This window comes from Chlamydotis macqueenii, chromosome W, assembly GCF_036417535.1.
Source record: "Chlamydotis macqueenii isolate bChlMac1 chromosome W, bChlMac1.mat, whole genome shotgun sequence".
NCBI classification, from domain to species: Eukaryota; Metazoa; Chordata; class Aves; order Otidiformes; family Otididae; genus Chlamydotis; species Chlamydotis macqueenii.
This window is the reverse complement of record NC_141592.1, coordinates 1,024,904-1,049,847: the sequence shown is the minus strand read 5'-3', so window position 1 is coordinate 1,049,847 and position 24,944 is coordinate 1,024,904. Positions and strand designations below refer to the sequence as shown.

Below are 24,944 nucleotides of genomic sequence, written 5' to 3'. Positions count from 1 at the left end.
CACCTGGCTCTTGAATGGATTGAGCGTGTGGTACTAGCAAACAGATGAAATCTTTTTCCTGGTTGTGTATTCGGTGCTCAGATCCAGTAGCAACTCTGGGACGTGACCTGACTGGTACAGATCAAGCAACTGGCATATCTCCCAGAATTTGGTGAAATGCATGCAGGAGGCTTGAAAGACAGGCGAATTTGCACAGGGTTATCTTTTTTTAATGATCTTCCAACCGAAGCGAGAGAGATTATTGGCCCCCTGTAGATGGCAGGGTGAAGGAGCAGGGAGAAAGCCAAGCAGATCTTCTCTTTTGTGGGTCTGGCAGCACAGCACCAGCTTGCGCAGTGGGGACCACCCCCCATTATGCTCTTGCTGTGCCCAGCGGCTCACTCACAGCTGCCAGCGCGGCTTCGGCATCGCGCGGATTGCGTTTCAGGTGTTGGGACGCGTTAGGCTTAGTTTCACGTCTCCTTGTAGGGAGAACAATAAATCTTTGTTTTATTTGGGCCTTCGAATCCAGAATTGGCATGTCGGCTTGTTGACCCCGCATCAAATGGGAATGGATGTACAAGTGATGCTGTGAATTAAACTGAAGAGAGGCCTTGCAGGTGTTGGTGTTTCTCAGGCTCCCACGGGGAGGAAAACAGTTAAGCTTTCAGAGCTTCCTCTTATATCTGCTACAATGATGTCACGCGACTGTAAATATTTGCCGTGGCCTTATCTGCTCCTCATTTTCCCAGCGTGCAATTGTTTCTGCAGTGCCGCGTAGCCTGGGGGGCGTTTGCCACAGGAACGTGTTTTCGGGTGAAGTTCAAAAAGGGGAAATGCTACTGCCTTTTCTACCTGCTTATTTTTAAGAGCAAGAGCTATCTTCAGCGTCAAAATGAATTCTGCTAGTTAAATTTTGTTTATAAAGGAGTCTCTTTGCTGAATGTTGTTTCTATTATGTTCCTTTTGTTTATTTATTTTACCTTGGCAGTGCAATGTTTTCTTAAAATGCCTTCAGCATTGTTTCGAAGGGCTCTGTGCAGCTGGAGACCTGCAGGCTCTTGGTGGTGGGTCTGTCCTCCCAGCCCTGGAGGGACAGATATCTTCTTCAGTACGGGATAGAAAAATGGCTACTACGGCTTTAACGGAAAGCAAAAGGTTGTCTGGCCCCGGCCTTTGTGTGCGTGCGGGATGCGGATGGAGCCGGCAGCCAGGCAGCGCGCGGGGCGGCTGGGAGCTGCCCGGGATCGATCGGAGTGTGGAGTGAATTAATGCGAGGCCACCCGTCACGGGCTGCGGGCAGCGCTGGGCGGGCTCTGCGGAAATCTGCTGTACGTGCTGCCCCAAAATTAGGTACAGGCGCTTCTCTTGCTTCCCGTATTGCCAAAAACCCGTTCGTTCAGGTAAAGGAATTTAAATAGACACTCAGAAATTGTGTCTCTTTCAACTACATCGAGTAATGATCTGTGGTATTGCTGGAAAGCAAAATAAATATGAGAAGTCGAACAACGATGCCATTGTCAGTTTTTATTAATGTGTTTCTAGTAGGCTTATATTGCTGTTAAAGTTTTATTTAAAGCCAGATTAATTGAGTAAAACTTAATTAAGCTTGCATCGATTTAAATGGGAGTGTTCATTGAGTAAGGATAGTTTGACTGGACCCCAAAGACATTGCTGTTTCTGTACGTGGTTGATCATCTTACTCGTGCAAGCCTTGACTTAAAAGAGCACGAAGTAGCGAGGCAAATAATGTGGTGCTGCAATGTTTTAGTGTATTAAAGGAATAATTAATTTAAGATGCCGCAGTAAGCTGTGAATTGTAATAATGGCGTAAGTGTCTAATACAAATATATCTTGATTTTCCAGTATCTTCTAATATGTCAGCTGGCTTGTTTCCAATACATTCAGGGGTTTATGATCTTTACACTTGTAAAGTGTCTTTCTAAGACATTTTTGGTGAACTATGGGAAAACACTTGTGTCCAGGAATACATGTTGTGTCTTACTGGGTTTTCATTGCAGGGAAATAATTTATTGCCTGATGTATTTGTGTAAAGGCTTTTTTTCTCCCCTGATGGCTTTATCCATTCAGTGTTTTGTGTGGGGAATGTTTAGTCATTCTGATTAAACAGATTTTTTTTTTTTTTACCTTAAATTTTTATTTTAACTGTATAAAATTGTAATAAACTTTTCTAATTTTTTTATACACTGTACATAGAATCGACTCATGCAAAGGCACTTATTTCCTTCTATTACATCTAATACAGCAAGTCAGCCTCTTTTCAGCAACTCAGGGCTGGAAAGCAGGGAAAGAGGTGTGATAATAAATAAATAAATAAATCAAAGGCTTTGAATTTGGCCCAGCCTAAACCTACTGTTCAGGGACTGCTGGACCCTTGGCTCTACCGACTCGGGTGCTCAGCCACAGAGGATGCTCCCTCTGAGATGAAAGCTCATCGGTCAGAGCCTTCGTACTACGGTTTTCGAAAGGTGTGCAAAACTCTTCACCCTTCTCTGGGGTGGAAAGAAATCAAAGCATTTTAGAGAGTGGAAGTGGTATTTGGGGAAGAACTAGGCGCTTGCTATGCCTGCGGAGATTTGCAGCTTCTTGTGCTAACTGCAACGCAACACGCAAATACACAGTAGTGCTTGCAAATAGCAGGGGCTTGGAGGGGAAGCCCAAGAAGCGTTTGGATGAAGTGGTGCTGGCATCCTAGTGTCCATACGGAAGCTGGTTGAGAGATGCTCGCGGGCTGCGGCGGCTGCACCGTAACGGTGAGCTCGTTGTTTTTCAAAGTGCCCTGAATAAGGTTCACGTGCAGTTTGTAATCGCATGTGAGCTCTGCGCAGTCGTTCCAGCTTGCTTAATGAAGTGATACGCGATTGATCTGGCAGTGCGTTCCAGTCTGGGGGTGTGTTGTCACTGGGTTTTGTACATGTTGACACGAGGAGAAGGATGTTCAGAAAGTCACTGAAAGGAACTGGTTTCTTTATAAAGCGGTTGTGTCAAAGTAAGGTTAGAAATCGCTGTCGGACAATCGCTCTGTTATCACAAGGTGTAAGTACTTACTTTGCTGTGAATAATTAGTGTTTAAAAACAGTACTAAAAAAAGGTAAAATCTGGAATACTTGGGAGAACGTCAATATTTCTGCACTGGTTTAAAGACGAGCCAGAGTTAAATGGCTTTCAGGTGTGGATTCACAAACCTCCTCATACGCAGCTGACAGATTCCGTCCTCATGATTTGTTAATATATTCCGATGTTTGGAAAAGCCTAGCAAGGTATTACATGAGAACGGCTGAGAACTGGTGTAGTGCACGTTAGTGATTTCATAAAGACGATCTGACACCAGAAGAGGAGCCGCAGCGGGTAGAGTGGGCAGTTTGCCACCCCCGCTTGCGTTGGTCAGCGAGAGCTGTCTGCCTTCTGCAAGGCAGCGTTGTTTACGGAGACTTCCTTTCTTCCTGAGGCTTGGTTGGTGCTGGCAGAGGGCCCTGGTCCTTTTTTTAACGGGGACTTAATGCCCCTGTGGATTGCAAACCTAGTGTTGCAATCAGTAAAGCAGCAATCTCTTGATAGAATAGAATTTTTGATGGTATAGGCTGGCATAGAGGAGGAGGAAAGAAGTCTTATCAGGGCATCCCGTCACTCTGCTTTTTAGCTTTCATAAAGCTCTTTGGGAAGACTATTTGTGAGGCTGTGCTTTTTCACCCTTAGCAAAGCACTTCTTTTGATAATGCCTTGATTGAACTGTGGTAAGGCTCATACAGGGAATAATTAAAGATTATAACTGGGCAGAGTGTAAACCGCTGACTTACAGCTTCAGTCACGGGGTGTTATGTGATTTGATGTCCGTTATTTAATTTCTAATAGCAACTAACAGGTGCATCCCAGCCCGAATGAGATGGAATGAGACAGCTGAATTAACATGCTCTGAAAAGATTTTTAAAGGCTAAGTTTGTGAAAAGCCTGCGAACAGTAGGAAGGGAAACCAGAAAATAATTGCTCTTTGCTTTACCTGTGTTTCATAGATTTACATTACACGGTACAGAATATCTGAAGATAATTACCTTTTTTCTGGATCTAAGGATGTTATCTACCAAAATCACTGACTTTTCTGTGGGCGTTTTGCTGTTTCTTTCAGCTGGGGTAACCACAGAAGCCATTCAAACGGGTAGCGCAAGCCCGGATTCGCTGGGAACGGAAGCCAAAGTCCAGGAAGAAGAGCACGATCTGGTTGACGATGACATCACAGCAGGTGAGCGTTAATATACCGAATACGTTATTTTTTGACATACTAGGTGCTGTGCAGAGGAGATGGGATACTTTCTGCCAAGTAGCATATTTATCGTGAGAAAATTAAATACTAAGGCTGCTTATGAAGAAGTGTGTGTTATTAGAAATGAAGCGATTCAAAAGTAGAGAAGAGCTGTAGACAAAATCTCAATACCTGCTTAATTGTAGCTGCTGTAATATTATTGTGTTACGTCTGAATCATTATATTTTCATCTATGTTTTGAGCTTTTAAGCCTGCCTGCAACTGCCACGTTTAGCTTACGGTCCTTGAGTAATGAAGGCTTTATGTGATTCTTTATACTTATCCTTTAAATTATTTACCGTGGTGAAAGATCTAATGTAAGGGTGCTACCATCAGTCTGCTGGATTGAATTGAGGGTTTTTTTCAACAAGCGCGTGCTGCTAGTTTGTCGCACAGGGTTCAAGCGTATTTCATGTCTACAGTACTCAAACAGACGAGCAGGTAGAGTCAAGAGTTCTGGTCCATTAAGGCATATTCTGAAATGACAGGCCATACAAAAATATGCATTTATTTATAAGCAATTATCCTTTTTTTTTTTTCATGCTTATTTATGCAGTGTCATATCAATATGTGCTCAATATCAGCATGCTTGGAATTTGAGTGACTACAGTATGGATTTTAGCCCAGCGTACTGCAGATTATAGAGCGTGAAAGCTATGTAGGGTTTCTTTTGTCTGAGCTTTGTGTCGTTTTTTTGTGAAAGTCGAAAAGAAAACTAGTTATTTCTACGGACCTGAAGACTGTTAGTATGACAGCTCTGGTTTTGGGTCCAGTCTCTGGTTGAAGGCGCGTGAGACAGGATTGCTGCTGGTGGAAGAGCAGCCTGGCTGGAGCAGGGAGCACTAACGCAGGTTGGGGGTGGAAGGCTAACTGGAGACAGCCGGGAGGGAGGTGGGATGCTGGGAATGCCTTTAGCAGCTAGGGGACGATGCAGGACCTGTTAAGAAAACACAATGAATGCAGGATGGACCCTCAGAAAAAACGTGAATAAATTAATACATGGTTTCGGCGTACCCAGGAACACAGATTTCCCCAGCATGTACGCCAGGTCAGTGTTTCCTTCAGGAACATACCTCCCTGGCTCCGCATCTGCTGGAGACCACCTGAATCTTTTTCTGGAGACTTTAGCAGTAGTAGTGTTGTGAACACGTTTGTGTTGTATCTGGGGCAGCTTTCTGCCTCTGCAATGTCGTACGTTCTTCTCACCGGAGAGAGGTTGAAGATGGGATGCTCTGATGCAGTCAGCTCTGCGTTCTGGGCGGTTGTTTGCAATGTGCTAGACTGAGTTCTGAGGCTTCAGAAAGCTGTCTGCTGTGTTCCTGGAGTCTGGTAGTGACAATTTTATTTGCAGAGGAAGTCTTTCTGTTATTAAAAGCAATTGAGCTTTTAAAAAATGTCCTGAGTAAAAATGAAATTTCAGTCTACAGCCGAATACAATTAGCTTTGTGTTGGTAGAATACAAAAACAAAGAGGTTTGAGACAATTTAAACTTATCTTAAAAATATGATGCAACTTCTTTCTGTAGTGGTCCTATGGAGGCTGATATTTATTGATTTGCCTGCACGAAGTAATGCTGGTGTGCAGTGGTCAACAGGATTTTTTTCAGCTCCAGTTGAGATTCACCAACTGCTTTCATTTATCCAAGTAGTTTTTTAAAAGGATCGCTTTCACTTGAGTCCTTTCAGAGATTAAAGTGTTTTAGCTTAGCTGGCTGAAAAGCACTGAAGCCTGTTTCTGGAAAGTACTTCAGCAATACACTGAATAAATGCCTCTTAAGCATTTAAAAACACAGATGCAGGAGTTATTTAGAAAATTTGCAGTGCACTTGAATCTTCAAATGCACTGGAAATACCTGCAAGAATAGCCTGCCAACGCAGCAGCAGTCTGTATTGCTGTCTTAAATGCATGAAAGGCTTTTCTGGATAACTAAAAGTACAGCAGATGTTTTGCTTAAATAATTCACATGTGGACAACAGTGTTTTTTCCCCGAGTTGGCATAAAATCTACTGGCTTCAGTGGTCACCATTTTGCAGTTCATCGTAATGATAAATTGGCTTTTGCAAAATTTATTTTTGTATTTTTTTTTAATTTTGTAATTTGTAACCTATTTGTATTTTCAGTGTAATTTCAGACTCCAAGATACCATCTAATTTTTACTTTAGAAATGCAAATGATTTTCCAATAAATAAGGAAGATCAAAGTATTTTAAGGAAAAAAAAACAAAATAACAATATATTACTGTTACATATTTGGAAACACAAATATTTGTCTTGGTGTTTTAGCACAAGCGCGGCGGCATCTGTAGGGGTGGTGAAACACGGACATGGCTGAACACAGATAAACGGTCAGATGTCACAGAGGCGATGAAAAAGTCAGCGTTGCAGTGCATCGCTGCCTCTGCAGAGAGATTTGTTTACTTACATCCAAAATTATGTAATAGCATAAATAGACTGCCTTTAAAAATCCACCCACTTTGCTGTGTGGAGCTGTTTTGGAAGTGAAGGACTTCAGGGAAGTGACTTGAGGTTGCAGAAGCGTTTGCCTGGGAGCTGTGCAATGTTGGCTTAGTGATGAAAATAAATGACGTGGGGACCAGTGTGATTTGTATTCTAAACATTGTGTGGATTGCTCGTGTAGCTAATTGGCAGAATCTTCGAGCAAGTTTAGAATTAATGTGGTTCTAATTAGTTCTCCAGGTAGGAGTAGATGCAAAGACTTTAGAAATACAGACTGCCTCGGTTTTGTAGGGAAAACGTTTTCAGAAATCCACCTCTGTGTTTAAGTTTGTTAAATCTGTGCTGGACCACTTCATGGAGCTGTGCCTCCCCCAGCAGCGAGCTCTGCCGTGGTTTGGTGGAAGAGGAGGTGTGTGTTGGAATTGTTTATCGTCTGAGGAAACGCTGCGATGCAGCGTAGTCAACTGCCGCATCAGGAGAGTGGGGAATTGAAATGTGGCTTATTCCTGAGGATCTGTCGTTCCAAAAGGCTGGGAGACGGCGGACGTGGACTGCTTTAAGCAGGTGGAGGCTTACAGTTTGGTCCAGTCCATCCTCTCCTGCGTGCTGCCGTCACACGTTAGCGCACGGAATGGGAGGAAATAATGCTGAGCCTTCTTGCCCCTTGGTGATCCCTTGCACAGAGAGAGGAAGATCTGTTTGAAAACTTCTTGGAGCAGGGTAAGGCAGCAAATAAATGCTCTGAAAGTGTCCTTTAACCAAAATGAGTCTCGGTCAAGCAGACTCTTACGTCTGACTTGTGTGTTTTGCAAACACTCTTGTTTCTGACACAGCAGGGTTCCAGCAGTTACAGTAGTGCGCACACAAAAGTTTATCCGGGAAATAAAATCTAGGAATGCTACTGATACGTGTTCATCAACTTGAAAATTTATTCTTTTAAATCTTTTCTGTCAATATTCACAAATCTATTTTTGTGCATAATGAGTAGTATTTTTAATATACTATGCTTTTTTTCTTTTTAAAACATTTTAATAATATTTTGAGCTTCTGGACTACTTTAGCGATTTCTCTTCGTTCTCTCTCTCGCTACCGGAGTGGGACCTCTTTGAAGCGGGAGCGACAGGTGCCGTTGCCCGTTGCGTCCCTCCCGTTACCAGCCAGAAAATTTGGGGTGGAGTGGAGGTACACAACAAATGACACCATCTGCCACCCCGAGCAAACAAGCCAGCGGCCCACTGTTCAGCACAATGAGGGTGCCAAAAGAGTCGGTCTCTGGACAAAGTTCCTGCTGGGTTTCCTTTAAGTCGGTTAGGCCGAACCCGAGCACCTTCCGCAGGCCCTGTCGCGTACAGTTTTGTATCTCGGAAGCCCACCACAGAGAGATCAAAGAAGCTTTTAATTTGTATTTAATCACTCGTTGGAAAACCGCCTACCATATCGTGCACTGGCTGTTGTGTGAAACTCTGGAAAAGCGAGGTTTTATCATCTGAAGCAAACCTCATCCCTTTCAGATGCTAATTGCGAAAATGGAAAATACACATTGACTCATCTCTGTCATTTGGTCTTTTCTGTGGCAATTTAAAATGGAATGTGAATTCACAGGCACAGGTTATTTAACGTGTAAAAGTTGATTTTTCATGGAATTTTCATGTGTACTAACAGGAATTCTGAAGCACCTGGAGAAACGCATACCAGGTTAATTGAGGATCTAGGTTCCTGCAACCTGTAATTAGCTGTCTACAAGGAAGCATGAAGTTATGGGTAAAATACATTTCCTTTTTTTTAAGGAAATGTAATTCATGTAAAACAGTTTTTCAGCAAAGCTGGATGTATTAGAAAAGACATGGGCATCTGCCAGTCAAGCAGATGTCGCCCCATAAAGGGCAGGAAGAGCTCCGCTCTCTGTGCGGGGTTACGGGCCTGACATCTGTCGGCGCTGCGGAGCGCTCCGTGTATTCGTTAGGGAGGGACTCCTTCAGGAAGGATGGTTGGTTTGGAGGCTGGCAGGCTGGTTTGTAATGAACGGAGCCCAGCAGTTGCGGCGTTGGGAGCTGCGGGCCGTGCTGCGGTGCCTGGCGGCAGGGTCCGTCCTCGGCCGGGCCGGGCAGCGGCAGGAGGAGCTGGCGGGGGCCACAGCTAAGCTTCGCACAGTGTACTGGAGTGGTGCCAGCCCGTACACCATCTTATGTTGTGCGTGGAAGTGGGAAGCTGGCATCATCGCATGCGTTACACGTCAGTGCTTTGAAAATCAATCCGGGACTCTTGTCTGAAATTCTTCTGTTGTTTTGGTGGCAGATGTCGTCTTCCAGCAGTGCGCAGTCTCCCTTTGTCCCGCAGTTACTCTGAAAAATCGCATGAAGTTGGGACAAGTTAGTTCTCTCTGTCTTAGACAAACACTTACACCTTAATTGTATACTTCTGGCTGCTCATCTTCCCTCAGTGCCTTTAGCCAGAAACGCTTCAGCAGGATGTGTTCCTGAACTCGGAGACTTTGGAAAGATCATTACAGTCAAAAGAAAATTATTTAGAAGAACTTTTTCAGGTGTGGAAGGGGAGTTTTAAAGAGGCACAGGTTATAAAAGCAATGTATTAAAATGCATTTTCCTAGTATTCTTAAGAGTCCACGTTTTGTTTTCTTTTTACTCTGTTATGTTTCATTTTTAGTTAGCATTGCAACCAGAAGCTTTTTAAGTCTCGCACTTTCTGGATTTTCTTTTTTTGGTTCTAAAAATAGTGTAATGATGTTAAGCATGTTCCTGCCACGTGCTTTACATCTCTGTGGGGCCTTTGCTTTTCTGGTTGGGGTACGAGAGTGTCAAAACAGTTTCTGGTTTGTCATTGCTGGGCGATGTGTTTGGGACATGGCAAGGCTTCAAAAAAGTCTGTCTTGTTTTTCTTCTGTTTGAGGAATGCCTTCAAAGGGACAGCTGGTCTTTCTGTTTTAGTATTTGACACAGGAGTTTTGCTCCCCGCACGGTTCCCTGAGGAGGCAGCGGGCAGGGAAGCCCCTTGCAACGCGAGCTCTGAGGCCTCGGTAAGGCGCAGCGAACGCAGGTAACGCTGCTCCCGTGCTGGCTGTGGGACGTGCGGCAGCATCCGCACAGCCCCTTCCAACGCCCAGCGTTTTTCTGGCATTTTTCTGTACCTTCTGGATGGTCAGGTTTTCAAGCTAGTGCGTTCAAAACATCAGTTATCTACGTAGCAGATGAAAAACCTGATGGAAGTTTAAAAAAAAAAGAAAGTAATACTTTATTGTATTGTAAATTGTTTGTTTTCACATTTCAGCTGATAAAATGCGAATACATTGAACTGTACCCAAAGATTATCATTCCAATAGTACTTTTTATATGCAAAGAATTTTAATTTTACATACTTACGCAAGAGAGATGATTAAAGTTCATGCATTTCATTCTTTTACCAGACTTTGCACTTTGATAAATAAATAGATCATCGAAGATTCAATAGGCCAATTGCAGCATATAATAGCTATTCAGAGGCAATTAAACTGCCTTTTTTCATGCCGGCATGTGAGCGTGCCCTTTCACAACCTTCAACTTGATTTGTGGTGATTCCAAATTAACTTAAAAGTCTTGTTTGCTGACAGCTTAAAGCTTAATTGACTGAAAGCCAAATAGAGTGTGTTCTGTATTCAGCGCTGGAGCCCTCGATAAAGCCGTGCGTGTAAATCGCGTGGGCTGAAAGGCAGCGCCGTGTCCCTCCCTGCTTGTACCAGCCCGCAGCTTCGCCCTGCTGCGGGGCAGGAACTGCTCCCTGGGGTCATCCGTCGCCCCGACTCGGCCCTGGGGGTCCTCTGCCGCGGCGAGGACGTTTGGTTTCTGTGGGGCCGACGTGGACTCGGCACAGCCCTTAGGCATCCTCGCTCCCTGCTGCTGCCCCTTGCTCCCGCGCAGACCTGCAGCTGCCTCCCAAGGGGATGTTTCCTTTTCCAGTTCCTGGCTTTTATAGGTGCTAGTGACGCAGCAAACGGGAATCCAGTCTGGTTGCTTTCGCTGGTTGAAATGATCTCACTGAAAGGTAAGGTCTGCTGCAGTTTGAATAAAGATTTTCATGACTGTTGAAGAATATCGGTCTGGAGACTCTCTACATCGCTAAATAAGCAACAGATAAGCACTAAAACACACATTTGATGGTATCAGCGGAATCCCTTTCCATCTGTAGGTGCAGGGGAGATCTGAAATGTGTGTGTGTACCTGTACCGTCATAACAGGACGTACCCGGCGTTCGGAGGCGGAACGGGAAGGCTCTGGAACGGTGCTGAAAAGTCCCTCCCTGCGCAGAAAAAATTCCTGCTGAGTTGTAACTCTCATCTCAGTCTCAGTCCTCTTTGTTGTGCTACTAAAAGCTCTCCTTTCCCCCCTGAATATTTCTATATAGAAAAACTTGCTTTATTGTGAGGATTTGCTCAGCGCTACCCACTGATTTGCTGCCGCAGTTCCCCAAGCGCAGGTTTGGTGCCTTTGCAGCTGTGAAGGCTTCCCCCCTCTCCCGGTGATGGCTGATGGAAAGCGTCATAGGAGCTGCCTGCAAATAAGTGTTTGGCAGTGATTTTTTGTGTTACAGAATGTTCTTAAGGATATGTTAAATAATTTCACATTGAATAATGTCTTTAACCAGTGGGAATGTGTTAATCTGTCAAAATCAGAAATTCTTAAAAGCAAAATAGCTTAAATTGTCAGACATTACATGATTGATATGTCAGGACAATTTAATGGCATCTCACATGTATTCTCATGTAAATTCTTAAAATTCTGCTCACCTGAAAGTCAAATTTTAATATGTAAAAGTTAAAGAACATGTGTTCTGGTATTGCTCTATTCCTTATTGATTTCTTGGCAAATCATAGCTATCTAATTTCTTCTGCCTTCCTATTGATTTCCAATGGGAGCAGCATCTTTTCATAAAGCATCAGAAAAGTTGCCGTTCGGTTTCCAAAAGGCTATAATGTAAAATAGTTTCGTTCTTAACATTCCCTTCAATCAAATAACAATCGTACCTCAGAATGTGAAGTCCAGGTTTGTACCGGTTTTATTGAAGGCTTACCTGTGCCTAGAGATCTGCAAGTCAACAATAAATTTATTTGATTGGCTCTGATCAACAGCTTATTAAATGCTGTTGAAAAAAAGAAATACATCTTGTGTTTAGATTTATCTGGCTTTGGTTACGTGCAAATTAGTTCTAATACAGATGTTAACAATGCCGTCTCTCACTGTTCTGTAGCGTTGTGTGTAATTTAACGGGAGAGTTACTGAGATGCTCAGTGGCGTCATGCACTTAGGAAGCCGTAAGCCAGACACCTCAGTAATTTTCGAAAGGCTGCTGGGCTCGCGTAGCAAATGTGCTTTTCTACATCGCGTGAGTACTTTTTGCAGCCACCGCTCTTCCGTGGCACTTCGGTAGAATTTTCTCTTCTGCTGTGCCGTTCCTGTGATGACAGAGTATTTCACTGGGCTGCGGCGTCTGGGAGCACAAAATGGGCGAGGATGCTGCTTCCTCGCAGAGCTGAGAGCAGGGGAATGGTCAAAGACAAAATGGATCCTCTGCTCTTCAGATGGGGGATGTCGGGCGCGTTTTATTCAGCGTGACTTGCTGGCTTAAAGCACTGAGTTAATGCACCAAAGTGACATTAAGTGATGATGATAACAATTTTGAAAAGGTGTGGTGAGCATTTAAAACGCTCTTGTTTGACTCATTTGTGTACACAGCAATGAAGAGAAATACGGATTTCTGGAAACTACAGCACAAAACTGCAGGCAAAAAATGCAAACAAGGTTAGAGGGCAATTAGTACTTAACTAGTGTCTGGTTCTCAGGCGTGGTGTGAAACAATCAGATGTCACTGTGGTAAAATTAATTCTCAAGTTACGGAATACTTGGGGCTGCGTGGCTTACAACAGAACTCGATTAGTTTACGATGATGATGCCTTAGTTCGAGCTTGTCGGCGAAAACCCGTGCATACTGAGGAGAGCAGCTAATTTGTTTGAAAGTGAACGGACGTTTTCAGCACAGAGTTCACAAAGGAAAAATGAATGTTTATTGCTAAAACAGGTTAACCTCTATGCCTGTATATTGAAAAAGTGAAATTTATTATTGCTTTACTTCACACATTTATAAGTATTAAATATTTTTTTGTTTTTATTAGTATGTTACAGGCAGACAGTGACTGGCTATAGCACCCTCGGTATTGGCAGTTACGTAGGTGACACCAGTTTGCTGCTGGTTTCATATAACCTCCTCATAAAGTAATAATTGACACTCAGGTCAATGTTTCCTACCGCAAAAAAAAAAGTTGCGGTGTGGCCAGATAAGAACCTATAATTGCACGAAAGCAATTAATACATGTCATCTATCACTAGCTTTAACCTGAATGTGCAAGGCAGCCTGGGATTTAGGCAGCGCTCTTCAACTTCGCCAAGGAGCAGAATGGTTTTGGTAAATCCTGAGCGCGTGGGTAGAGCTGTACTACGCGTCCGCCTTTTGTCTTCTTGCAAGGTAAACGCCGGTTTGTAAAGTTTTAGGGTGTGCTTGGCTGGTGTGGGCCTGTTGGGCTGGCCAGTGCGGTGTCTGTGGTGGAGCGGTTGTGTCCGGGCGTGCTGGACCAAGGCGACGTGGCGTTGGAAGCGCTAACGGGCACCGGGCCTGTGCTCGTGCCCCGTGGGTACGGAACAGGTTCAGGCCTTGAGCTTTGTAGGAAGGATGACTGATGGCTAATGATTCTTTAATGCCAGATCTCTGGACTGAAAGGCACTTAGCACTCGGCGCGTACCGCAAAGCCTGTTTCTCAGAGCTTCCGACAGGTTTATTTGGTCTCACCTTGAGCAGCGCAGCGGTATTGATTTCATTGGTGCAGATTTAAACACACTGTTGGCTTAAAATAGCTCCACCTATGCAGGAGGAAATCAGCGTCTTAACCCTTGAGGCTGCTGGGAGCTACCGGTGATGCTTTGGTTGGAGGCTAGCAGTCTTTTCTCAAAATCATGTTCCATAATCACCTAATAAATACCGTTATTCGCCGTGAGAGGTTTTATAATTGTCCTTTCAAAGTTGCTGCAGCTGGCCACCTGCGTAAAACCATGTTCCTGGCGTCACACAGGGAATATACTGTCAAACAGCAAACCAGAAATGTCCTGCCTTAATAACACAAAGCTATGTGACTTACTGATATTTAGCTATTAAACTTGTCTGTTTTAAGATGTCCTATGAAATATTAGAAAAATAAGGGTTAAACGTTTCCAGTTTTTACAGTAACAAAGCCCCATTATTTCAAGTACCTGGCTGCAGACGCGAGAAGAGAACAGCCAGAGAGGCATTATCAAATAAATCAGCTCGGTGTGCCAGTAGGGAGGAGACCTTTGGGGAGGAAAAACAAAACAAAGCCCCCCAAAACCAGCTCTGGTTTTATTCCAGAGCAGTTCTGTTCCTCATCTCTACCTGATTTGATTTTCAAGTGGTGTTGTCAAGTCCTCTTTCACTATGTAAACATATGCATACTTGTTTTTAAAACGTGTGTACCTTCTCAGTGAGAATAATAGAAATACAATCATAGAATGATAGTGCCTATATCTAAATAAATATATATGAAATCGTAGAATCATAGGATGGTTAGGGTTGGAATGTGCAGGAAATCCCCATAAAATGCATTGTTTTTTTTCTTATGTGGCTCCCTTCCCTGCCTTAGCAGTTTTTTAGCAGATATCTTTATAAAACACAGCGAGAGATTTAACTTAAAAATGCTAATTGTTGTGGCACTCAAATGCCTGTGCTTCTTTTCTTGAGTAAATTTGATTCAAGCAGTGTGCATTTCAACTGTATGTGGATAACGCTGCAGCGTAGTTTGGTTTTGATCGTTTTAGTTCTCGTCTCAGTTATAGGAGCAGTAAAAAGATTGATTACAATTGCGTTATGTCTTAATGAGCAAGCTACGCTTTGAATTTTAGGTTTGATTTTTCCCTCTCCTTTGTGCTTCCTGGAACAGTCTGATGTGAAGTACTGTGAAAACAGCAAAAATGAAACGGTAAAAAATACTTAATAACCATAGAAGGTAAAGATTAGGTTTCAGAGTTAGCAATCACAGTCTCTTTAATTACGTATTGCCACATCCCTGCGTTGTGCTCGGCCGCCGGGCACTGACTGTCGTGGTGCCAGTCAATTGGAAATTACCTTGGTTTTTTTTATGTAGGCACGGGAAAAAAATTAGTTTTGCAAAATACATGAGCTTTTCAGTCTGTACTTATGTAAATCTCATATTGAAGATTATGGAATTGCTCTGGCAAGCGTCACAACATCAGGAGTGTGTCAGTTTACCCTGTTTTTCACTATCGCTGAACGAAAGACTGAAAACAGAAATAAGGTGCTTTTTCTTGTAAGCGGTAGGGGAATGTGTGCCTAAGTTAGAGCTGCCTTTGTCAGGGTTTCTGCGCGCCTGGCAGCACACAGTGCTGTGTCTCACTCAGAGGTACATCCCGTCATGATTTTTCTTTATACCTTCTAATTTTCTCGGAAGAGCTCTTTCCGTGGTGTTTAGTGCAGGCGTTCTGAGTGCATCCAATACTGAGGAAATAAGGAAATAGATCTGGAGAAGTTACTGTCCTGGAGATGGACTGGCAGCGCTCGCTGGGGAGCCGTTCCCAAACTTCCCGTCGGCATTGGTGCTTCCAGGCAGGAGCTTCAGCTCCCGAGGAGCGGCTGTGCACAGCGGGAGAGTTGAGGAAAAGGCTGCCTTAGGCAGAGGTTTGTTTTTCCTTCCGTTGGACCAGATTTCCTCACGTGTATTGCATTTACGCTCCGTTAGCAGAACAAATAATGAGGAAAATGTCACTTGAATTACTGGAAGTGTATTTAGCAAAGAGCGTTTGCGTGCAAAAGACCTGCATCCAAAATCCACCCTGCCTTTGGAGGAGTTCTGGCTGTGATGCTTTTTTGGTTTGGATTTTGTTGTTGCTACGATGTAGTGCTTAACCTCCTTCAAAACCGAGGTGGTGGTTGGAAACGAAGCCAAACGGTTGCAGGGAGAAGAGGCCGTGTGGAGTCACTTGGGATCCTGTTAGTCATGTGGTGAGAGCGAGGTGGGTCAGCCCGGTCCAGCACCCCCCGAGCATCGCTCGCGTCCCTCGCCCTCCGCCTTTGCCGTGCTGGCCCCGTCTCCGCGGAGCCGGTGGAGGGAGCTGTGTCTGTAGGAACGGCTGCGCTTCCAGGCAGCAGAGTACCTCGAAGGTGAGGTTAGCAGTGAGTAACCCACTTCCGAAAGATTGGCTAAAATAGTGTTTGCTGTCTTTCTGCGTTTCCCTTGTGGTCACATTCTGTTCTTTCTTTATAATATTTTTCAGTTCTGATTCATTGTGCACTCTGTCTCTGTAAGCTTTCAGGAGGTGCTGAAATTACAGTCATTTTTCTCCTGTATACAATTCTTAAAACTAGAAATGTAGGCAAACCCATAGCGTGGCTTTGGTTTAAGACTCCTGAACAATAAAGGGAAGGGTGAATATCTCCCAGAAGCATGTTTAGCATATAGTTCTCTTAAAAATTTTGCTGTTTTCCTTTTTGGGTCCAAGCGGAGTGGTATGTAAATTTATTTTCTGTCAGAAAATAGTACAGTTGACATGAAGAAATATTTTAAATCACTGGCAGCCAAGGTGAATGCAAGCAGAATTGCATTCCCCCCGCCGCGCAGCTCTTGTGCATTCTTTGACAACGTCCCATGCGGTGCAGAGAAACGCCCGCCGTTCCACGTGTGAGCAGTCTCAGCGGCTGTTGCCAGGAGGTTCTGTCGCTACCAGATTTTGGTGTGCGTTCGCTTCCTCCTTGCCGTTTGTGAGGATTTCTTTGAATTTAACTAACTAGGTATTTTTTGCAGGCCTGAGAGATAGAGGGGAAAAGGAAGGAAGAATAGCAATCCTTATCCCAGCCTGCCCAGTTACAAACCTCCCCATCATAAGTAAATAGAAAACTTGACAAAGGAAATGCAGAGAGGGGGAGCTGGCAGGCAGGAGGGAAAAGCGACGATGCTTTTCGTGGGGCTCAGTTTACAGACTTTCACCTGTAAATAGGGACTGGCTGCATTCATTCAGTGCTGAGAAACGTGAGCTGTGACAAAAATTGAGAGGGCTTTGGTTGTCAGTTTTCTTTGTACCTTTGAAATACCAGGCTGGGATGCCAGGTCTGAGTTCTCTACCGCATTTGACACAAAGTACGTTTGTGGTCCTGAGTGAATTATTTTGTTTGTTTCAAACACATTTAAAAAATACTGTGGTTTCGCTGGGCTCCCAGGCCCTGGCTGTGGTGTACCTGGCGCTGGGCACCTGTGCTGCGTTTGAGCTCGGACCGGGATTCTCTTCTGGCTGTCAGCTCCATTTCCCTTGTTACCTGCTCCACTGCGACATCTTTCCTAGGTTTTTTTCACTGTAAATAATTGGATGCCCTTTAAGTATCAGTGATGGCAGGTACGTTTAAATTATTGGACGTAATTACAACCCTGTAGTTAATTGTGTGGCGTTGTCATTCACCATGCTGTGACTGGGTGGCTCTCCGTGACAATGGCCGTTGGACAGAACAGGACTGGGGCACGGTTTTGGTGGGCTGGGGCTGCCAGAGGCCGCCCTTCCGCGCTCAGAACCGCCACGGCAGCAACATGCGTGCAGATGGCGTGTCCGATGGTCACACCTGGCTCTGGCACCGACTCCTGTGCTCAGAACCGCCACGGCAGCAGCACGCATGCAGATGGCGTGTCCGATGGTCACACCTGGCTCTGGCACCGACTCCTGTGCTCAGAACCGCCACGGCAGCAGCACACGTGCAGATGGCGTGTCCGATGGTCACACCTGGCTCTGGCACCGACTCCTGTGCTCAGAACCGCCATGGCAACAACGCGCGTGCAGATGGCGTGTCCGATGGTCACACCTGGCTCTGGCACCGACTCCTGTGCTCAGAACCGCCACGGCAGCAGCACACGTGCAGATGGCGTGTCCGATGGTCACAGCTGGCTCTGGCACCGACTCCTGTGCTCAGAACCGCCACGGCAGCAGCACGCGTGCAGATGGTGTGTCCGATGGTCACAGCTGGCTCTGGCACCGACTCCTGTGCTCAGAACCGCCACGGCAGCAGCACGCGTGCAGATGGTGTGTCCGATGGTCACAGCTGGCTCTGGCACCGACTCCTGTGCTCAGAACCGCCACGGCAGCAACACGCGTGTGGATGGCGTGTCCGATGGTCACACCTGGCTCTGGCACCGACTCCTGTGCTCAGAACCGCCATGGCAACAACGCGCGTGCAGATGGCGTGTCCGATGGTCACACCTGGCTCTGGCACAGACTCCTGTGCTCAGAACCGCCACGGCAGCAGCACATGTGCAGATGGCGTGTCCGATGGTCACACCTGGCTCTGGCACAGACTCCTGTGCTCAGAACCGCCACGGCAGCAGCACATGTGCAGATGGCGTGTCCGATGGTCACACCTGGCTCTGGCACAGACTCCTGTGCTCAGAACCGCCACGGCAGCAGCACATGTGCAGATGGCGTGTCCGATGGTCACACCTGGCTCTGGCACCGACTCCTGTGCTCAGAACCGCCACGGCAGCAGCACATGTGCAGATGGTGTGTCCGATGGTCACACCTGGCTCTGGCACAGACTCCTGTGCTCAGAACCGCCACGGCAGCAGCACGCGTGCAGATGGCGTGTCCAGTGGTCACACTCCTGCGAGTCCGTGACACCTAACGCCACGTGGGAGCCCCAGCAGCCCGCCCCTCCTCGCAGATATAAAGTGGCTGCAGTCCGTCTCTCATAACCCCCCTTCAGCCTTAATTCCAATCCATTGATTCCTCTTTCAGTTAAACCTGGAGAACTTAATTTGTCTTTTAATCCTTTTATTGTAAGCTAGGATAAAATTAATTTTAGCCAAGAACTGTGCAAAGCCAATTAACATGATCTTTAGAGTTATTTAGTAAAGTGCTTCAAACTGTTAAATTTACCCTGACCTCATGGCTGCACTCTCTGCCTGCTTTTTTAAATGAAGTAATCAATACCTTCCAGCCTTTTAAACAATTTAAACTTCTGAAATCTTTCACCTGTATTTCAAACACTTCATAAATACGCTTCGCGCTATCTGTAAAGCTGTCTCCTCTGGGCAGTGGCGGATGTTTAGTTCTCAAAAATGGAGATATTTTGAAATATAGAATGTGGTCATTTTGGCTAAGGAAAACCCAGCTGGGTGAAGGTGGGGATGCGCTGGCGTTCTCTTTTGGGAGCGGGGTATTTTCACAAGGAAAACGCAGGCGGCTTTTGTCCTTTCCCCGACGTAGCTTCTGTTTTCCACATAGAGCTATTTGAGGTTATTAATTTTCTCGCTGTGATAGGGTGATCAACCGTCCTGTCAAGAAAATGGATCTCTGTGTCAGCCTTTAGCATGATTAAACGGAGGCACGTCGCTGTGAGAAAATACCAAATTTTCAGGAGACAAATGAAACTGTAGAAAGGACTACTTTTGGAGACGCTCTTTCATTTTAAAATATCCCAAATGGCTGTCAGCGTATTTGTAGGAAATCATTGCAATTAATTGTATATTTCTGCTAGTAATTTTTAAAAAAAAAAAAGGAAAAGGCAAAATTATTTGAAGAGGATTTTTCTTCCATCTCATCTGGAGGTTTTGGGGAGGGATGTTGGTGGGGGGAGTTGGGATTTTGTTGGTTTGGGGTTGGGGGTTTTTGGGGGTTTTTTTTGTTGTTGTTGTTTGGGGTTTGGGTTTTTTGAGGCAGAAAATCCTAGGCTGCAGCAGCGAGCGGGATAAAGGCTCTCGCGTGCCAGATCGCCACCGAAACACTCTGAGCATCTCCCACCCTGTCCTGGCTGGAATGTCTTGTTTGGTTAACAAAGAATTGTCTCCCCGGCATCTGGGCGCTGGAGCCGCGGGGTCAGGTAGGAGCTGGCTCGGCTGCGTGCCCAGCGCCCGCCAGATGCCCACTGGTTTGGTGTTTGCCGTTTAAAGTCGCCCCGTGGAAGTTCTGTTGAGGCAGGCCTGCGGCTTGAAGGATGCTTTGAATTCCGTCCTTCGGGATGTGGTGAAGGGTTAACTTCATATTGCTGTAATCAAATGAAGGCAGGGCCCAGGCACCGAGTGCCCCCGCCGTTTAATTTCCTACTGGAAGCAGCACATGTGTTCGCTCTTCCTTTCTTCCTCGCCTGGGAGCGGCGGCGGGCGCGGGCGGCGCGGCCGGGGTCAGCGCCTCGCCTATTGATCAGCATCCCGCCGTCCCCTGCTCCAGCATCTGCTCGGCCGCCCGCTCCCCGCGCCTGCTGCAGCGCATTAGAATAGAAATCCATAACCAGAGCTGTGCTCATCCAAGCAGGGGAAGAAACTAAATTAAATGGTATAAAACAATCTTGGCTCGGGAGTTGGTGCCAATTCATCTTGATCTGAGATGTCACGCCGGGCTCTGGCCGAGCACCTGGGCTAGAGGCGGCCGCGGGGAGCCCGCCATCCGTCATCGGCCGGCCGGCAGCGCCGCGCTTCGGCGGGGCACCCCGGGAAACGGGGCGTGCTGGGCTGCGGCCGTGCCGGAGCTGGCGCGCGCCCGCCAGCGGCTCGTCTGGGCGCGGGGATGAGGGGCTGCAGCGGGGTGGGACACGCGAAGGGAGGGCGTGCAGGCGTGCAGGAAATGCGTGGCTGCGGATGGCGGGAGTGGGATAAGCGGTTGCGAAACAATTAAAGCTGTTACGTGTTTTGCTTTGTGTGTTACAGCCCCTTTTCATCCTTCTTCCTCTGAAGGCAGCTACTATTGATTTTTTTCCTTTCTTTTCTTTCCTGCCCTACCATTGTTAAGCTTTCTGTTGTTTTCCTCTCCCACTTGGTTGGCACATCGCTGTCACAGCCGCAGCGTGGTCGCCTGGACGAGGACAGCTTTCTAACACAGGTTCTAAAATTTGGGTAGCTTGCTTCTAGGTGACATTCCCTTTCCTCGGGGACGTACGGTGCGGCTCGCTCATTCACCCTTCGTTAATCCACGAGCCCGCTAAGTCCCACTCAGCGCCGGGTGGTGCCTTGCGAATTCTCAGCGAAGGTTTAAGAGCAGAGCGCTGCAGGAAGGATTCAGGCTTGGTTATTTTTGTAGAATATACGGTAGGGCGTTTCCTGCTATGCTGGGAATCCGTGTTACAGGTAAAAGCACGCTGGGCTGAGTAAATAAATACGGTGTTTGCATGCCAGTCAATTTCCTCTAAGATTTTGTTTCTTTACTCAAAAAAAAAAATAAAACCAAACCAAACTTCATGTGTTTAGTGAAATTAAAAATCCCTCCGCTGTATTATACCAATGATGTACATTTCAGTTTTATGTAAAATTCATCGTACAGTGATGTTTTTTCACCGTTTTTAAGAATGTTTGTTAAAATTCCATACGTGACGTTTTAGTGTACAAAAATACTAGTTTGGTTTAGTGGCGTACACTGTTAGCTAAAATTGAGTAAGAATCTGAACACGATGGTGGATTCTTACACAAAAAGATGCTTTTATATAATACAAATAAATTCTCCAAAAAATCCGTCGTCTTTAAAAAACAACGAAACCCCACAACTTGTTACACAAATGTAAAATTCACAAGCAGCAAAGCAAAGGTCACCTTTCCCAGAAAGCAGACAGACACAGAATTCCACAGGTATTTTCTCAAGTGAACAAATAAATCGATGAAGTCAGAGGGTTTTCTAGTGGCGCTGTTTTTCTGGGAGATCGTCACAGTTTTGAAGGGTGGGTGTCGTTGAAGACAGCCGTTGCAGTAGGTGGTATTTAGAGTTTTATCGCGCGTTGTAGGTTTTGAGAAGTAAACCGGAATAATCTCCGGCAGCTGAAAATCCTGGTAAGGGCAGTACCAGTCCTGAAGACGTGGCTTAAATTAAACAGAAACCTTCTGCTTTCTCTGGAAAATACGATGTTGTCTGGGCTGTTCAAGAACAATCCCTGCTTTTGATTTTTCTCATATCTCTTACTTGTCATTTTAGGCTGTCTGTCTGGTCTCCCACAAACGAAAAAGATCTCTACATCCTACGAAGAGAGACGCAAGCAAGCCACAGCCATCGTCCTGCTGGGCGTGATCGGGGCGGAATTTGGCGCTGAAATTGAACCTCCGAAACTTCTCACTCGGCCACGTAGTTCCAGTCAAATTCCCGAGGGATTTGGTTTGACTAGCGGCGGATCAAATTACTCCTTGGCAAGGCATACCTGTGAGTAACCCAGGGGGGTTACACCCTGCTCTGGTGTTTGGGGCAGGGGGGCGGGCAGGAACGGGTGTTATTTACACTCCAGTACAAACCCATTCATTTAAAATGTCCTTTCGCTGGGAAAGACGAAAATTAGAAATGTTGAACGTATGCAACAGCAATAAGAGATTGGCAAGAAGTCAGCGCTGATAGTGGAACAGTGGAGCTGGTGACTGGGTTTGCTGTGGTGCTGCTGGGAGGGAGGCACCGACGGCTGTTCTGCTGGAGTTCTGACATCCTTTCTCCTCCCAGTTAAACCAAAGCACTTGCATATAAGACTGCATTTATGTAATTCTTGCTTTTATCCTGACATTCCTTGGGTTAGTAGAGAGAGGGAGAAGACTGTCTGGGCACTATTCCTGCCTCTTCCACTGACTGATCTTCCTTTTCAGCACTTGGTAGGTCTTGCACTCAGTGAAGTGGTTCCCCCTGTACGTGAGCACCGGCAAGCTTTCTGACTTCACGCACACGCACACACATTTGGGACGTGGATCGGTAGGCTGTAGAAAAACATCCTTAGCGATGAGGAGAGCCGAGGGGAGGGGAAGCGTGCAAGATGAAAATGGTGGAGTCCCAGGTTTGCTGTGTCCAGTGCCACGTTCTGGTTCTGTATCGCAGTCGGTACTGTGGTGTTATCCTTAGCGTGGACCGTAAACATGATGGTGACATATCTGCACATGGACTCTTTGATGGTAATACTGGAAAATCTAACAGAAGCAAATACAGCGACAGGGCCCTGGGTTCATACAATGATTCTGGCCGGGTTCCCGAGCATGCTGGTATTTGTTTGTGTAGCCTGGCGAAAGTTCCCTTTGTCATCTCTGTAAGATCTCTCTGAAGTGCTACAGACTCATTGCTGGTACTGCTTGAAAAAACATCCCCTGTCTGGTTAGCTAGGAAATAATTCCACAGCAGCGGATTTCTCCTCCTGCGCTCGTTCAGTCTTCACCTGATGCCTTTGAGGAAAAATGAAAAAAACAAATAATTGAAAAGCAGCGTATTGTCTCAGCTCAGAGCGATTACAGGGGGAGGACTGGCAGTGATGAGAAAAGAGGGGGGCTGTCTGGAGCCCGGGTTACGCGAGCCGTACGCGCTTCCTTCCAAAGCGCGCTGTGCGGCGCGTCAAACCTGAGAATGAGTTGGAGGAGCACTGATTGTCTCACGGAGCACGAGAAGCCTGGAAGGCCTCGTCTGCCGCAGCGTGACTGAGGGCACGCTTTGTATTTGTTTTGTTTCTTCTGTTTCTGCTTGTTTGTACTAGAGAGCAGTCTCGCTCCCAGTGTCTGTATCAGGCCACAAAGACTTCTGGTCAGAAAAGGTGCAAAATTTATGGTTTTTTTCCTAGTAATTTTTACAGATAGTGATGATAAATTTTACAATTTTGTTTTAATGAAGTGCAGGGAAAGCGCTGCCTTTTTAGTTACGTGGTAATGTAATACCATAACAATAATAGATCAGTGTAGCTTTATTCCCGTACTAATAGATTAAACATTGTAGACCCTGCCCTTCTACTGATGCCTGTTGGCATGGGCTGGCTTGCACCACGCTGATAAATTCCCTCAGCCCCTGGAGAGGGTGATGGTGAGCAGCCTGCCCGCGGGGAACAGGCAGTGCCCACAGAGCCCAGAGCCAGGCTCGGCGTTGTCCAGGAGGACGTGGGCTGGCACATGTGGCACTGAGCTAGCAGCCATTCCAATGAAATGGCAGAAGATCATGTTCAGAAGCTCAGGAACATCGTGGAACTGAAGTCACCGGCGTAGGCACAACCTCCATCTTCCACGCAGAAAGGGTTGAAACTCATCTCCCACTGAGCTGAGCATGGTGCAGTTTCTGCTGGCTTTAGAAGGGCTGGTTGAGAGGGTGTGAGAGGATGGAGAAGACGGCACTGGCCACCTGTGACTGTGTTTCCAGAAACCATTTCTGGGGATTCCTCTTCTCCCCTTCGGTCTAAGCCGTGATACCTTTTCAGTCCTGTTTTGTTACTGTATACTGAAATGCCGTGAGTTATCCTGAGCAACGAGGGGATTGCACGTAGCCTAAAGCCACAGTGTTTTCTGTATCAAAATAAGTTATCCAAACAAATTACTTCTTCATTTACACCGTTAATGCATGCAGAGTTTCCGCTGTGTAAATTGTGCGTGTTGTGATTTACTGTAGTTAACAAAATAATAACAGTGACCCTATTTGAGAGCGTGGAATTCTCTAGAAATCCATGCGATGACCTTGCCCGACACCCTGCATTTATCTCTGTTGACCTTACAAATAGTTCATGAGATATTTAATTATGAAATGCCACCCAAAGAATTTCTCATTACAGATGCGCCGCGTTGCACTTAAACTGCAGCTAATGCTGTGTTTATAAAGTTAATGGGCTGATAAATCTGAGCGACTCCTCTGTCCTGAATATGAAACTGCTGGATGCTGTTGTTAATGCGGTGTATTTGTCAAAGCATCTGCCATCAGTGTAGTTATTAATGAGAAGCGTTTTGCCCTTTAACTCAGTCAGTGTCACACGCCACAGCGTGCTCTCGGCGTTGGCTTGTTTGCGTTGGTTTTGCAGGCTGCATGTACGTAAAGCGAATTTTAGGGTTTCCGCGTTGCATAATCCCCAGCAGTCACTCTGGTTCTGGGTTAAATAAGCTAGCCAGCAGTTGATAGCATTTTTCATTTTTTCCTTTTTTAATTACGATGTCGCAAATTCTCAGCAGCTGGCCGCTGTGCTGGTTGGGCAGGAGGGGAAGGATGTGAAATTTCTGGACAGAAATAGAAATATATTTGTCTGCATAATTGTGTAGGGTTGTACTGCCTGATGTTAAGACTTTTTTTTTTCCATTACAGAGCCGTATTTGTAAAATGTTACACCTTGGAGGGGTTCCCTTTAGGCTGCTCAGCCGTGTCTCTGGAAGCCTTCAGCCAAAACAAATAAGTCGTTAG

At 45.9% G+C, this 24,944-nt stretch overlaps 1 protein-coding gene across 2 annotated transcripts in view; it reads left to right on the top strand.

Annotated features, from left to right (window-relative positions):
* Positions 1-24,944, top strand: part of WDR7 (WD repeat domain 7) — a 106,488-nt gene that overhangs the window by 39,191 nt on the left and 42,353 nt on the right. For both annotated transcript variants that reach the window (XM_086769589.1, XM_086769588.1), the window contains 2 exons: positions 4,124-4,237; positions 21,753-21,974. In XM_086769589.1, the coding sequence (XP_086625715.1) occupies positions 4,124-4,237; positions 21,753-21,974 (336 nt within the window). The remainder of the gene's footprint in view (positions 1-4,123; positions 4,238-21,752; positions 21,975-24,944) is intronic.